Source organism: Anabrus simplex, chromosome 4, assembly GCF_040414725.1.
Source record: "Anabrus simplex isolate iqAnaSimp1 chromosome 4, ASM4041472v1, whole genome shotgun sequence".
Classification (NCBI taxonomy): domain Eukaryota; kingdom Metazoa; phylum Arthropoda; class Insecta; order Orthoptera; family Tettigoniidae; genus Anabrus; species Anabrus simplex.
In genome coordinates this window covers 39,577,812-39,593,340 of record NC_090268.1, presented here as the reverse complement: position 1 = coordinate 39,593,340, position 15,529 = coordinate 39,577,812, and the positions used below count along the sequence as shown (strand labels likewise).

General features: G+C 37.5%; 1 protein-coding gene across 2 annotated transcripts in view; it reads left to right on the top strand.

Moving 5' to 3' along the window:
- The window catches only part of ValRS (Valyl-tRNA synthetase), a 135,556-nt gene that overhangs the window by 52,286 nt on the left and 67,741 nt on the right, over positions 1-15,529 (top strand). For both annotated transcript variants that reach the window (XM_067145047.2, XM_067145046.2), the window contains exons 9-10: positions 4,824-4,940; positions 13,247-13,337. In XM_067145047.2, coding sequence (XP_067001148.2) covers positions 4,824-4,940; positions 13,247-13,337 — 208 coding nt within the window. The remainder of the gene's footprint in view (positions 1-4,823; positions 4,941-13,246; positions 13,338-15,529) is intronic.

Below are 15,529 nucleotides of genomic sequence, written 5' to 3'. Positions count from 1 at the left end.
AAAGTGGAAAAAAAAAAAACAACCAGGATGGTTACACAGGTGCACAATAACTTTGCAGAAGTAGGTATCAAGAAGGAGGATATAAAAGAAAGGACATCATTTAGGAAGAAGGTTGCAGGAATGAGGGATGGGAAATAATAATAATAATAATAATAATAATAATAATAATAATAATAATAATAATAATAATAATGGATTTATCGGTTACCTCCATCGGGCGCGTCCCATTGGAATTGGGGAAGCTCGCTGGCTATGCCGCCAGCAGAGTCAGAGGGTAGTAGGGAAATAAAATACCACCGTGAAAAAAAAACTGGTCCCTTGCCAGGGACTGGTAAATGACCAGAAGCCAGAAAACATCTTGAGGCAACCTCTAGGGCTAACAACCCTAGTTGTAAAAGGATGGGTACCCGTCCAAAGCAAAGTCAAGTCAAAAAGCATGATGGCACAACATTACAAGAAACATACCCCAGGGGGTAAATCTTCAGATAAAACCCTCGTCGTGAACGCCACGGCGCACGAGTCTCGTTCGGATTCTGGGGGAGACTCGACATCATGCAAGAGACGAGTCGGAGCGTCTCGGTGTACCCCGAAGAGTCAAAAACTCAGGCCAAAATCTAAAACCTTTCTAGCAACTTTCAACATAAATTCACTTACACAAACTGGCAAGCTGAAAACCCTCACCAAAGATCTTCACGAAAATCAGATATCCATAATGGCCCTACAGGAAACAAGGTACCCAGATGAAGAGATTTTTGAATCCGAAGGCTACCGATTTTTCAAGAGCAAAGCGCAAAGAGGAATCCTCAATGGAGCTGTGATGCTTGGAAACGCGTTTGCTGTTAGAACCAAGATCCTTAAATCGGTTGCAAATTTCGAACCTGTGAATAACAGATTTCTATACTCACAATTAAATGCGCAAACAAAACCTACACCCTAGTTAACGCACATGCTCCTACAAACGATAAGAACAAGTCTGATCCAGACGAAGTTGATAATTTCTGGGACCTACTGGATGAAAAATTAAACAAAATCCCCAAACACCATGTCAAGCTTCTTTTGGGTGACTTCAGTGCCCAACTAGGTCGTGAACAGAAGTACAACAAAGTTATAGGAAATTACCCTGCTCACAAAAGAACCAATCCCAACGGCAAAAGACTGGTGTCCATTTGCGAAAATCACAACCTGCAGGTCATGTCGACCCACTTTCGCCATCTACCCAGAAAGCAAATGACTTGGCGTTCTCCCGTCCAAGCTCTCGGAGAGTTCCAAATTGATCATGTTGCAATCTCCAGGAGAAACAGCCTTGAGATTATGAATGTCAAGGTAAAGAAAGGCATCAATGTGGCCTCAGATCATTATATGTCTCTTATCAAATTCAAACCAATTCCCGCAAACACAAGGAAGACAACCAAACAGATCACACACTTCGACAATGATAAACTTCAGCAAAGGGTCGAGGAGTTCCAGGAGAAGGCTAGACCAAATGACTGTGACTTTAACAATGCCAAAAGTCTCCTTGTTGAGGCTGCCAAAGACGTTGCAGAAATCAAGAGAAGCAAAAAGCATACCTGGTGGATTGGTACCTGCGAATCAGTCCTCCAAGAAAGACTCAGTGCGTGGAAACAGTACTACTCTACGAAATCAGAAAATGATTGGGAAACCTACAAAACCCAACGTGCCCAAGCAGCTAGGGTGTTCAGAACTGAGAAACGTAAATACGAAAAATCTCTCATTGAAAAGATAGAACAAAACTTTAGGAAGAATGAAAGCAGAGAGTACTACAGAGCCTTCAAACGCAAACTCACTGGCTATAAACCACCATCTCTATGCTTTGAGCGAAAGGACGGCTCACTGGCGACGTCAAATGAAGAAAATTGCAGCATTCTGGCAGACTACTTCAAGAATTTACTTAATTGCTCTAAACCACAAAGCCCCATTGAGACCAAGGAACCCTTACTCAGGTACCCAGATTCCAGACCACCCGACAGAGATGAAATCAAGCGCCACATTGCCCGTCTCAAAAATAACAAAGCACCGGGGGAAGACTCATTAGTAGCAGAACTATGGAAATATGCCCCAGAGGAATCACTTGATATCTTGCAAAAGCAAATAGAAGAAATTTGGAACAAGGAGACCGTACCCGAAGATTGGAAAATAGCTTTCCATCCATTACACAAAAAAGGCAGCATGAAGAACATAAACGACTACAGAGGAATATCTTTGCTACCCATGACTTACAAAATTCTATCACTTGCCATCCTGAAGCGTTTGGAAGTACAAGTCGAACATCAAATAGGTGAATACCAAGGAGGGTTCAGAAAAGGTTGCTCAACAGCTGAACAGATACAAAATCTCAAAACGATCATCAGATATTGTACACTAAGGTCCAAGCAGTATGTGTCTGTCTTTGTGGACTTTAAGAAAGCGTACGACTCCATTGACCAGGAAGTCCTGCTAAACATCTTAAATGAATTTGGAGTTGATTTGAAACTGCTGGCATTAATTAGAGCCACCCTGACCGATACAAAATCCAAGGTGAAGTTCCATGGATGTCTCTCACATTCTTTTGACATCACAACAGGAGTCCGACAAGGTGATGGGCTATCCCTGATACTCTTCAACTGTGTTCTTGAAAAGATCATCAGAACCTGGCGGGTGAGATTACAGGAAACGAACTACAGTCCATTGAGAATAGGAACCAAATCTAAGGGGATCGTAACAGACTGCTTAGCATTTGCCGATGATATTGCTGTTCTCTCAAATGACATAGAAATTGCTAGAGCTCAATTTGAAATTTTAAAGGAAATTGCCGAACAAACTGGTTTGCAGATATCGTTTGAGAAAACAGAAGTAATGACTAACATCAAAGAGGCTCCACCAAAACTCCATACAAAATACGGGGACATCACTCGAGTAGACAGATTCAAATACCTGGGTGAGATCATCATGAAAAATGGACTGGACAAAGAAGCACTTCAGGAGCGTGTATGCAAACTGGAAATAGCCTACCAAACATCCCGCACAATCTCAACAAAAAATGCCTTTCCCAAAACACCAAGATACGTCACTATGAAACAGTTCTGAAGCCAGTAGTTCTATATGCAGCTGAAACCCTGTCTCTAAATGCCAACAAAGGACTCCTTGAAGAACTGGAGAAAAGAGAACGCAAAATTGTGAGAGGAATCTTGGGATCAAAGTACAGAAATGGAGTCCATCAAAAGAGATCCAACAAGGAAGTCTACAGCAAAATAGATAAAATTACCAACACAATCAGAAAAAGACGGGCACGATTTTACGGTCATCTGAAAAGAATGGACGGAAGAAAGTTAACTAAAGAAATCTTTCACTTTTTTGATTCAAACCCCAAAACCACAATTCCCTGGTTTAGAAATACCAAAGAAGACCTTCAAATGCTACATATCTCAGCTGAAGACGCCCTTAACAGTGATCTCTTCCGCAAGAAAATATTGACGAGCGGTCTAAACCGAGACGAACAACCGAAGAGAAGACACGGTGCTCCTTGGACAGAGGAGCGTAAGCAGGCCCACTCATAAAGAATGAGGGAAATGTGGGCTCTAAAGAAGGCCAAGTTCAGTGTCAAATGCAACAAGACTTAACGTGGTCCTTGATGGCCCCAGCGAATTATATATTATAATAATAATAATAATAATAATAATAATAATAATAATAATAATAATAATAATAATAATAATAATAATAATGTATTAGAAGAGGAGTGGTGGAAGGATTGAATAAGGTGGAGGGTTTTGGTATGCTATCCTACCCAGAGAGAATCTGGAAAAGGGAATGGATGAAAAAGAGGATCTATTTAATTATAAAGTCACAACGTGTTGATCACGTCATCGTTAATATCTACCTTTCCCAACATCTCCATTTACACATTTTCACTTCTACATATTTGAAGGATTCAGTCCAACCAAGGTCTATGTTCTGTTATTTAAAAAAAAGTTAATATGCCCTTTACACCAATGAAGCACAGTGTTTCAAACAGGAAACTTTATCAAGTAGCACTAATTTTTAAGAACTCCTTAAGATGTGCAGTGTTTTAATATGTTTTTAGCCCCATTCCATGAACAACACACATTCTTTAAATTCAAACCACATGAAAATACACTCCTCCCTTTTTGTTAGTTGATCTAATGAGAGCTTATAATACAACTAAGGATTCACTACGCACTTATCACCAAATTCATGTTCAGTGTTTTAACATGACATTCTTGTTAGAAACATTAATTTTAAAAATTCCAAAGAAGGGTCAATTATTTTATGTATGTACATTGATTTTAACACGACATTCCATTGTTTTCAAGCGACGTTAATTTTAAGTCATCCTCATAAAGGTTATGTTTTTAATGTATATTTTATGTATGTCTATTAGTTTATAAGAAAATGATTTTCTTTACCATTGTTTGTCAGCTGATGATGGCTAAAATTATGTACTGACCAACTGGAACTCATCACAAGTAATACAGGTATTGTTTAGATTGACCTTATTTAACATCTTAATTTGTAACAGAAGAGAAATTAAATGATAGAAATAAATTTGTCTTGGCATTTTTGTATAATTACATTTTATTTTTGGTTTGCTGATGAATTGATTGGTTATAAAATTGTTGCCATCCTAACAGGGAGGTTATCAGAATATGAATAATACTATTCAGTTTATTTTCTAAGCATTGTTTTGTGGAGATTTCGGTAATGTTTTCTTCAGTTAAAAGGTTTTCAATTGTTTTATAATAAATTCATATTTGTTTGTCCTAATGTTGAAGAAAATTGGTCAAAATTCTACCTTTTGAATTCAGGTACATCAAGTGTGATGAGATGGCTGCCCAAGCAATGGAGGCTGTGAGGTCTGGAGAGCTGAAAATCATTCCTGAGCAGCACAATAAAATTTGGTTTCACTGGATGGAGAACATCAGGTAGTTTGAAATTTCCACATTTTTGTAATTTTGATTTAGAATACCTTCATAAAGAAGATACTGAAGTCAGGAAGCTAATTAATTCTCCAATTATTCAAATTAAGGAAACAGATAGAGAGCAGTAGTTTACCAGTTAAGAACGAGATTGTTTATTCACATGTAGTAGAATGAGCAACATCCGATCATAAGCTCTAGCCTTCTGAGCCCAACTTGACTGGCTTAGTCTGATGGTATTTGAAGGTGCTCAATTACATCAGCCTTGTGTCGGCAGATTTACTGGTATGTAAAAGAACTCCTGCAGGACTAAATACTGGCACCTCGGTGTCTCCAAAAACCATAAAAGTAGTTAGTGAAACAAAAAAACCATTATTATTATTATTATTATTATTATTATTATTATTATTATTATTATTATTATTATTATTATGGATCATTTAACAGTCAGCACAGTCAAATCTCTACTTTTCTGGTCTCTGGTATCAAAATAATTACACGAAATATTTTGACCATTGTGTATCAGCTCCAGCATTTGTGGATGTTTTTGATTAAGTGCGGTTGTGGTTTGACACAAGACCAACATGATGATTTTATGACCAGTTAAGTGGCCTAATCAGTAGTACTAACAACAGTGGGATATTTCTAGCAGCATTTCTGAAGCCGGTACACAATTTTTTCATGCCACATGTACTCACTCACTTTACAGAAACAACAATAGCTGTATTATTCAGTAACTGAGATCTATTTCATACTGCTCTTCATGAATTCACTTTCAGCACAACAGTTCTAGTTTGCCAATATAGCTCAGTGAATCGTTGTCAACATCATGCTCTATAGAGTTAGTGATTGATTGATTGATTGATTGATTGATTGATTGATTGATTGATTGATTGATTGATTGATTGATTGATTGATTGATTGATTGATTGATTGATTGATTGATTGATTGATTGATTGATTAAATATTTGGCTGTTCAGTTGTTACCACATACACAGATGATCAATCCAAATCAATTGCAGTTCAGTTTATATGGGTAAATGTTCCACAAAAGCATTTTGATAAGTGTTGATTCAAAGCTGTAGCAGTAATGAAGAGCTACTTGAGTCACTTGCTTTATTAAGCTGAGAATGTTCTCAGCAATGAAGTTTGTGGATGATACAGTAAATATTGAAACAATATAAAAGGCCATATCATCATCATCATCATCATCATCATCATCATCATCATCATCATCATTTCCCTTTATCCAGCTGTAGCCAGGTAGGGGCAAAAGGCCATCTATATATATAAAATAAGAGTTTTGTCTGTATATTGCTCAGAATTTAGAAAAAATGGTATTTCTGTACCAGTCATGTCCACAGAAACAAGGAAATGCACTTTTTACGTTTCCGTAATTTCTGTATGTATGTACGTATGTATGTATGTATGTATGTATGTATGTATGTATGTACATGCATCACGAGAAAACAGCTGAAGAGAATGTAATGAAAATCGGTATGTGAAGTCAGGGGATGAACCACAACAATCTAGGCTATAATTTTATTCACTCTGAGTGATATGGTAGTTTAGGGGAAGGCCTAAAATTCAATTCTCAAATATTTGTTATTTGTGGTCCTATTGATAAATACTACATAACTAAAGTTATATAAAATTAAATTCCCGATCATTCATGTCTTATACATTTTTACCGTACCAGCTATGATAACTCAGATATTCATGAATTTGAATTTTTGTTGCATATCAATGCCGAGCTGCGAGAAAATAGGTAAACGGAATTTAATGAAAATCGGTATATAGAGCCGGGGAATAAGAAACTACAGTCGAAGCTATAAACAATTTTATTCACCCACAATAAATTGGTAGTTTAGGGGAAGGCGCCTAAAATTTAATTTTTAAATACCTATGTTATTGGTCCTATCAAAAAGTACTAGGTAACAAAAGTTATAGAGAATACAATTTCCGATAACTTATGTTTCATTCAGTTTTAACGTACCGACTATTATAAGTGTGGTATTTCAAAGTCGGAAGAAAACTAAATGTGAAGTCTGCTGGTCTAGAATTACTATTTAGGCCTATTCCAAATTATAGTAGCACAGTTCACTAAATAACTCAAAATTCAACCCTGATAAGAGCCGTTTATTAAGAAAAGCTTCTTCCTCTTCACTTTTATTAAATTCTACATTCATTTTATTCCAAATTAGTAGCGAAGAGGGAGTTTCTCCCCTGGCTTGGAGGAAAAATGTGCCTCCGTGTAAGATAACCCCCCACCCTCTCCAGCCCCATGAAATTGAGATTTTCCTACTCATCGGGTACTCCTAGGAAACAGATTAGTAAAAGGACATAGTTTTTGCCCTGGGACTCTCAATCCCCCCCCAAAAAAATCGAAGTGTTCACGGATCACGGCTGTCTGCGGTCTGGACATTCCAGCTCTGGAACTTTGGATTGTTAGATCGGCAGCGTAGTAGGGACTGTTTCTTAAAAGTGAGAAAATGTGTGGTTTCTCATTTGCTCGAGTATTTCATGATAAAAGCATTGCTTTTAAACGCACCATTCCTACTAACATCACTGTAATGACCTATGTTGATTTCAGTTGGAAAAACAACTAAGACAGTCTTTCTGAGAATGAAAAAAGGCAGGTGGGGAGTGAGTGTCTGTGATTATGATGAAACTCCCAACCTTTTTTGACTGATGGCATGAGAAAAGATGTTTGGTGTCTTCCCCGTCGCGTTTATGGGGTAACGTTAAGAGCTATGCAATTTAATACAATCTTACAATGTATACTCTACCTAACATAGAATTCTGTATACAATGTAGAATCCTGTAGCGAAACATGGGTACATCTGCTAGTATTTTATAAAAAACAAAAGAATTTTTCCTGATAGAGCTCCCAGATAAATTACAGTAGAAGCCAGTTATAGTGAGAATTCACTCACTCGCTCACTCACTCCGTAGGCTTCTGAGGGACGTGAAGTTCCAGTGCCGATCTCACAGTCCTCTTCCATCTTTTCCGATCTTCAGCCCACTCCTCCCAGTTATCAATTTGGAGGGTCAGGCATACCTTGTTGATCTTCTTCCAGGTGCTTCGGGGTCTTTCTGAAGGTCTACTGGTGGTCTGTTATCCTGCATCCTTAGTACATGTTCAGCCCCGCGCAGTCTGTTGGATTCTATCACACCCATTATAGTGTGTTGTTGAGAGAGGGTGTAAATCTCATAAGTAGATCTTTTCTGCCAGCTTTGAGAGATAGGATGGAACCATGGGCAAAATAATTTTCTATAAACTTTATTCTCATATAGACTTGCAACTGCTGCTACTCTTTCTTGGTTATATTCCATGTCTCAGAACCATACAGAAGTACTAGTCGAATGATTGTATTGTAGATAATCATTTTTGCATTCCTTGTTAAAAACTTGGAGCCTAATATAGGGCTCATAGAGTAAAATGCCTTATTTGCATTCTTATTTCTAGCTTGGTGTTCCTGTTGCCTTTGGTTTTGCTCATCGATTAATACACCAAGGAATTTAAACTCCTCTACTCTTTTACCCATTCTTCAAAGGCAATCTGTCAACCTCCTCATGATTTGGTCTTTGTACAACCATGTAAAACATCATCTCTGACTTTTTCATTCCTGATTTAATCCTCCTGGTCTTCTGGATCATTGTGCGTAGGAACAGCAAAAATTTACTCGCTATAGCGAATTGTCGTTAAATCAGGGTTTTTTTTTGTAAAAGTCAGTGGGAAAACCCCACACACGTTAAAATCGATATGAAACGGCAATCAGTTTGTTCAAAACTTGCATTTCCATACCGCAGCTTACTCGTTAGTTATTTTTGTAGTTCCGAGATAACGTGAATGTGTATGTTCAGTTTAATTGTGATATATTAGTATAGTATTACTCCAGTGGCTTCTGTGCCAAATGTTTTAGTTCACTTATTCAAACAGCATTATTTAACCTAACTTAACTCTTTCCCGCGGATTGCGTAGTAAAGCGTACTGGAGTCGCGCATTGTCTCCCGCAGGTTGCGTAGTAAAGCGTACTCGACTTTCAAACCGACTTCCTCTGCCATCTGTCTGCTAAACATATAACTTTTTGGAACCAGTGAATTCCCTACGCTTCCTAGATACTACTGGCATACACGGAATCCTGAAATAAAGTGTTATTTTATACGGTTTCTTAGATAGAACAGACAGCTGACTGAATGTAAACACATTGCAGCAACATGGCTGCTTATAACCAGTTGAATGCAGAAGATATTTGTTACAAATTGGATCAATATGCTGACAAATGCAATGGTAGTGAGTTTGAAGTTGTAGGTATGATAATAAAAATGGTATGGGAAGCATTTGGGACAGGATATGAATCTGAGAGAAATCGAAATACGGCACAGGACAGAAAATGTTCATTCAGGTACTGTCTCCTTTTAAAATGTTAGGCCTACTTGTAAAAAACATAATTGTCAATTTTAATACTACAGTTAATTCTGTTTCGGACTATGAGCCTCTACTTAATTACGTAATAGCCTATTCTAACTAATGTCAATTTATCTTCCAATCTCGTTCAATCAAAAATTGTTTATAGTTTGTATGTCCGAGAGGAAGCACGATTTGCTATCTAAATATCTTCATCCGATTGATCCCGAAAATGAAATAAATTGGGAGATTCAGGGTGAATTCCTGCGTTCTCTGTGTTACCAAGAAAATAAGGGCCCCATCATGTCCAGCAATTTAGACTGACTTCAAGAGCAAGCAACTTAACATTATGCACCATATTGGATGCTTCCTGATGTATCATTCAGTCCTTTCTGTCTTGCGTGTAATTAGGTGATCTCATTGTATCATTTTAGAATAACTATAGTGTATTTTCCATTGTTACAAAATTTGAAAGTGATATCTTGAGTGCTTTTTACAGAATAAATTATTTAGTGAAGGTACTCCACAACTATACCTGACAAGCAAATTATTACTCTAGGTTTCGCCCGACAGTGAGTCAAAGATATTCCGTGAGAAAGGGTTAAACCTACATATTTCAAGCACCAGTAGAGTAATGATAAACTTTTTGCTATAATTTTACATGGTCACAGTATATAAACTTCATGGTTTTGATCCATATTGAATTGTGATCACAATAATTATTAAATTAATGTCATATGGTCCACCTTTTTCAATACTATATTATTGAATTATTATATTATTGAACTACATTACAAAATTAGGAACTAGTTTTGGCCTTGGTAGCCATCTTCAGCCTTAATATAATACATCTAATCATCATCATCATCATCATCATCGTTGACAAACTCCAGTTTCCCAGGTGTGGTATACGAGCCCCTTCCAGTTTGTTCGGTCTTTGAATCCTTCTTCGTTCACAATCCGCTCCCAATCCTGACTGACCCCTCTACTCTACATCCTTCTTCACTAAGTCTGTCCATTTTTCTCTAGGTCTGCCTACTGGTCTCTTTCCCCTGATTTCTCTTTCATAGTCCTTTCTTGCAGACCTATTGGCACTCATTCTTTTCACATGACCACACCACTTCAGTCTTGCCTTTTCGATCTTCTGGAATAAGGAGTCTTCTAGTCCTACATCTTCTCTGACTTTTTCATTCCTGATTTAATCCTCCTGGTCTTCTGGATCATTGTGCGTAGGAACTTCATTTCTGCTGCTTGGAGTTTCGAGTTGTCCTTTCTTGTTAATGTAGCTGTTTCCTGGCTGTATGTGAAGATAGGGGTGTAGTATGATTTATACAGTGTCATCTTGGTTTTGAGTGTTACTTGTTTACTTGTTTTTAAATTAATGTCATATGGTCCACCTCTTTCAATACTATATTATTGAATTACATTACAAAATTAGGAACTAGTTTTGGCCTTGGTGGCCATCTTCAGCCTTAATGTAATACATCTAATCATCATCATCATCATCGTTGACCAACGTGCTGGCCTTTGGTCATAGGGGTCCCGGGTTCGATTCCCGGCAAGGTCGGGAATTTTAACCATCATTGGTTAATTTCACTGCCACGGGGGATGGGTGTGGGTGTCGTCATCATCATTTCATCCTCATCACGACACGCAGGTCGCCTACGGCCGTCAAATCAAAAGACCTGCACCTGGCGAACCGAACATGCCTTCGAACATTCCTAGCACTAAAAGCCATACGCCATTTCATTTCATCCCATAGTAGCTGTCTTACTTGGAGGTAAAAATGTATTGCTTTGCCGATTCGACTGTTTACTTCATATTTAGCTAAGTTATCCTTGGACATTATACTACCCAGGTACTTAAATTCTGTGCCACTGCCCAGCTTAGTGCCATTTAGCATGATTTCTGGCTGATTGTCACCCTTTTGTACCTTCAACAGCACCGTTTTAGCCTCAAACTCCTGACTCCACCCCTGCAGTCTCTCTTCCACATCTTTCTCTGAGTTACCCCAAATTACTACATCATCTGCAATGATAAATAATTGGGGCGACAAAGCACTACCTTGTTGTACTCCCCTTTTTGTCTCAAACCAGTCTGACAGTCCAGAACTGACTTGTACACGGCTTCTGGTTTTCTCGTAAAGCAGCTTAATTTTTGAAATTAGACTGTCTCGAACTTTGTATTTTCTCAGGCACTCCCAGATAAGATCTCGTGGTATGCTGTCATAGGCCTTTTCGATGTCAAGGAACAGTAGATATTAAGGCTTTTCTTTTTCCCAATGTTTTTCTATTAGCATCCTGACAGCAAATATAAGATCTGTTGTTGATCTTCCATGCCTAAAGCGATATTGTTCCTCTTCTAAAAGTGGTTCTACAATTTCTTGTAATCTATCCTCTATAATGTTTTCCTAAATTTTTAGTCCATGAGAGAGTAGAGTGATGCCACAGTAGTAGGTACATTTCCGTCTGCTGCCTTTCTTGAATGTAGGTACAATTACACCTTTCTTCCAGTCTTCTGGGATGGTATTTTGCTGCCATAATACATTTAGGAGTCTTTGTAGCCATTGGATTACTGGAGTTCCTCCTGCTCTCAACATGTCCACACTTAAACTCATCTATTCCTGCAGCTTTCCCTTTCTTCATACTTTTACGGCTCTTCTCTATCTCCAGCCATGTGATTGGTGGCTCCATATTTTTACTGGGCTCTTCACTTTTTCCAGTTTGTTCTCTGTTTTAAATTACATTTGATGCCTCTCCATCCAGGAGCTTGTCAAAGAAGGTCTTGAATTCCCTCCTGATTCCATCTTCCTCTCGTACTACTGATCCATTGTTCTGCTCTATTACCTTGATGTCTTCTAGGTTATTTCACTTGTTTTTAATTACTCTGTAAAGTTTCTTGTTTCCTCTGCTGTCCTCTTCCAACTTTTACACAAACTCATCCATTTTTTTCTTTCTCCTCTCTTACTCTTGCCCTGTAGAGTTCCTGAAGTTTAGTCATTTCTTGGCCACCTGGATCTTGTGCATCTCTTTGTTTTTCTTTGTCTAGCTTTTTTTTTTTTTTTGCCCAATTTCTCTCTTTCATAGCCAATCTGACTCTTTCATTCCACCAGGGTGTCTCTTTTTCTTTCATGGTCAATCCTACATAGGTCTTTAGCTTCACCCACCAAAGTATCTTTAAAAAATTTTCCATTCTTCTTCTACTGTATTCATTTCCCCTTTTGGTAAGTGTCTCTGTATCCTTATTTTATATTCTTCCTTCAGCTTGGCTTCTTCTAATTTCCAAGTCTTCACTTTACGTTTTCTTTTTCTTTGCTTCGGGGTTGGATTAGCCACATGATTTAGGTCTGCAATCAATAATCTATGATCACTGTCTATACTCTCACTGGGGATAACTTTGACATCAGTTACATATTTCCATTCTCCTTTGTTAGTGATGATATAGTTGATGAGAGACCTTTGTTTTCCATCCCAGCTATATCTTTTTATCTTGTGGCTATCTTGTCTTAATAACTAAACAAATGTAAAAACATACAATTAACACAATTGTGAAAGAAAATTCATGGTATTTGCTCATTATGGCTGGTGTAAGAATTTTATTTTAACATTCTGATTTTTCTGCATTTATATGTGAAAGCTATAGAATTCTTTTAACATTATGTTATAAGCGTGGTTCTCTATATGAATGTTCTGAATGTTTGTTGATGTGAACAGCTGTATTTTTTAATTGAAAAATTGAGTGAGAGGAAAAACACAGTGTTGATTCTATCTGAATTTTAAGTGAATGTTTTATTAGAAATGGAAAGGAACAACAAATCATAAATAGAAAGATAGGGACATATTTTATTATGTGATTATTAAAACTGAATTATATTGTTCTTCGTACGTAAATTATTTTCAGGGATTGGTGCATCTCTCGACAGCTGTGGTGGGGCCACAGGATTCCTGCCTATTTTGTAACTGTAGAAGATCCTTCCTTTAAATCTGGTGATGTAGGTATTAGTTACATAATGTTGCTTCATGATAAACTTTTTTAGTACATAAGAGTAATAAAGAGAAATGCCGGGCTGAGTGGCTCAAGGGGTTGAGGCAGTGGCCTTCTGACCCCAACTTGGCAGGTTCGATGCTGGCTCAGTCCGGTGGTATTTGAAGGTGCTCAGATAAGTTAGCCTTGTGTCGGTCAGTTTACTGGCATTTAAAGAAACATCTGTGGGACTAAATTCCAACATGTCTGAAAACCATTAAAAGTAGTTAGTGGGACGTAAATCCAGTAACATTATTAATAAAGAGAAGTGGTAAGTTATAGATCTTGTAAGTCAGGATATCACTTCTGTGTAGTGTGTGTGTTTGTTTGTTTGCTTTATTTATTTATTTATTTATTTATTTATTTATTTACAGTAGAGTCTCGTTAATCCGAAGTAATTGGGACCAGAGTCTGTTCGGATTACGAAATTTTCGGATTAACCGGAAAATATTTTCTAATAATAATGATATTGTTTTTACGTATCACTAAAATACTTTTACAGTTTCCGGAGACGCCTAGGTGCTGGGATTTTCTCTAGCAGGAGTTCTTTTACGTGACAGCAAATCTACTTAAATGAGGCTGACGTATTTGAGCACCTTCATATACCACCGGAATGAGCCAGGATCTAACCTGCCAAGTTGAGGTCAGAAGGCCAGTGACTTAACCGTCTGAGGAAAATAGTTTTTACAATACAGTACAGTACAGTACATACTGTAATTTAAAATGCCCATTCTTTAGCCGTTACATTAATAAAATACTGTATAAAATAATTGCACTCCGCTGCTACGCCCACTGATCTGATGTCTATGAGACACTGGTTTAATATTGCATCTTCGAGTAGATTCCAGTCACTACGGCAAAAGAAACTAAAAGACTTTGTAAAGATGAACGACCAATGATTGAAGATTTACGATGTGTAATTATGTTTATATGAAGTTATTCTAGTAAAATATGACTAATAAAATGCAAGTAAATCTTCATTCTATAATATGTTCTTTCATTTCAATAAGGATAATTTTTTTTTTTAATTTAATATTTCAGTTTGGATTAACCGGACTTTCGGATTAACGGGACTCTTATTTATTTATTTATTTATTTATTTATTTATTTATTTATTTATTTATTTATTTATTTATTTATTTATTTATTTATTCTTGGTATGAAAAAACAGGATTTTTTTTTCCGTACTGGTTTAAATCTGCATTCTTACATACAGGTTTACGGCAGTGCTGGAATGGCGGAGCACTAAAAATGAGAAGGTACTGATGATGGCTAATATTGGTACAGCTCCAGAATTTTGACTAGCTGGGAAATGGATGTAAACTTTGGCATTTGATGAATTGTGACAACTTCATGTTGTTAACTTCCAGCAGATTAACAGAATCATGTGGAACTTAATTCCAACCACCCTCTTAAAGTCCATAGCAATTTGAGGAACATTAAATTATTAACATAAATTAAAGCCTCAGCTGCCTCATTGGAAAGTGCGTATTAGGGGAATTCAGAGACCACTGAAAATGGCACACTAAAAAGATGCTTGAATTAGACATGAGAGGTGAACAAATCAATTGTGTCTCCTTAATACTTGATGATCAAAATATAAATTCTTTGTTTGTCCAACTCTTATCCCGTTTCTCTACGGGGTCAGGTATGAGGTGAGATGAATCTGTCGTGGCGGGTTTTTATGACCAGATGTCCTTCCTGACGTCAACCTCATCAGAGGAGTTAATGAGATGAAATGAATGGCATATATGATGGTAGAAAGGGAGAGGGTGAAACCCGGTGCCGGCACATAGCCTGCTCCTGTCGAATAGCACCAAGGGGTCTGCTCAAGGCTTAACGTTCTCATCCGACGGACGAATCACCATCAACAGCATCATATGCTCTGACTCCATATGAGCACTGCGGAGAGGTTTGGAATTTAATCCAGGCTTTTGACATGCAATGTAGTGATTAGGAATTGTATACCACCACTTCCTCTAGCCTGCCGGCCAACATTCTGATGGTGAAAATTTTTTCGACCAACCGGCTAACCACGGTGTCATCAAGAATTGAAGACATGCCCGGAAAACTGGGTTATCCCACACTTATTTAAAATGGAGAAAATTTGAGTTTTGTGAATGAGGCTGAAAGAAATATAAGACATTATCTTCATTCATT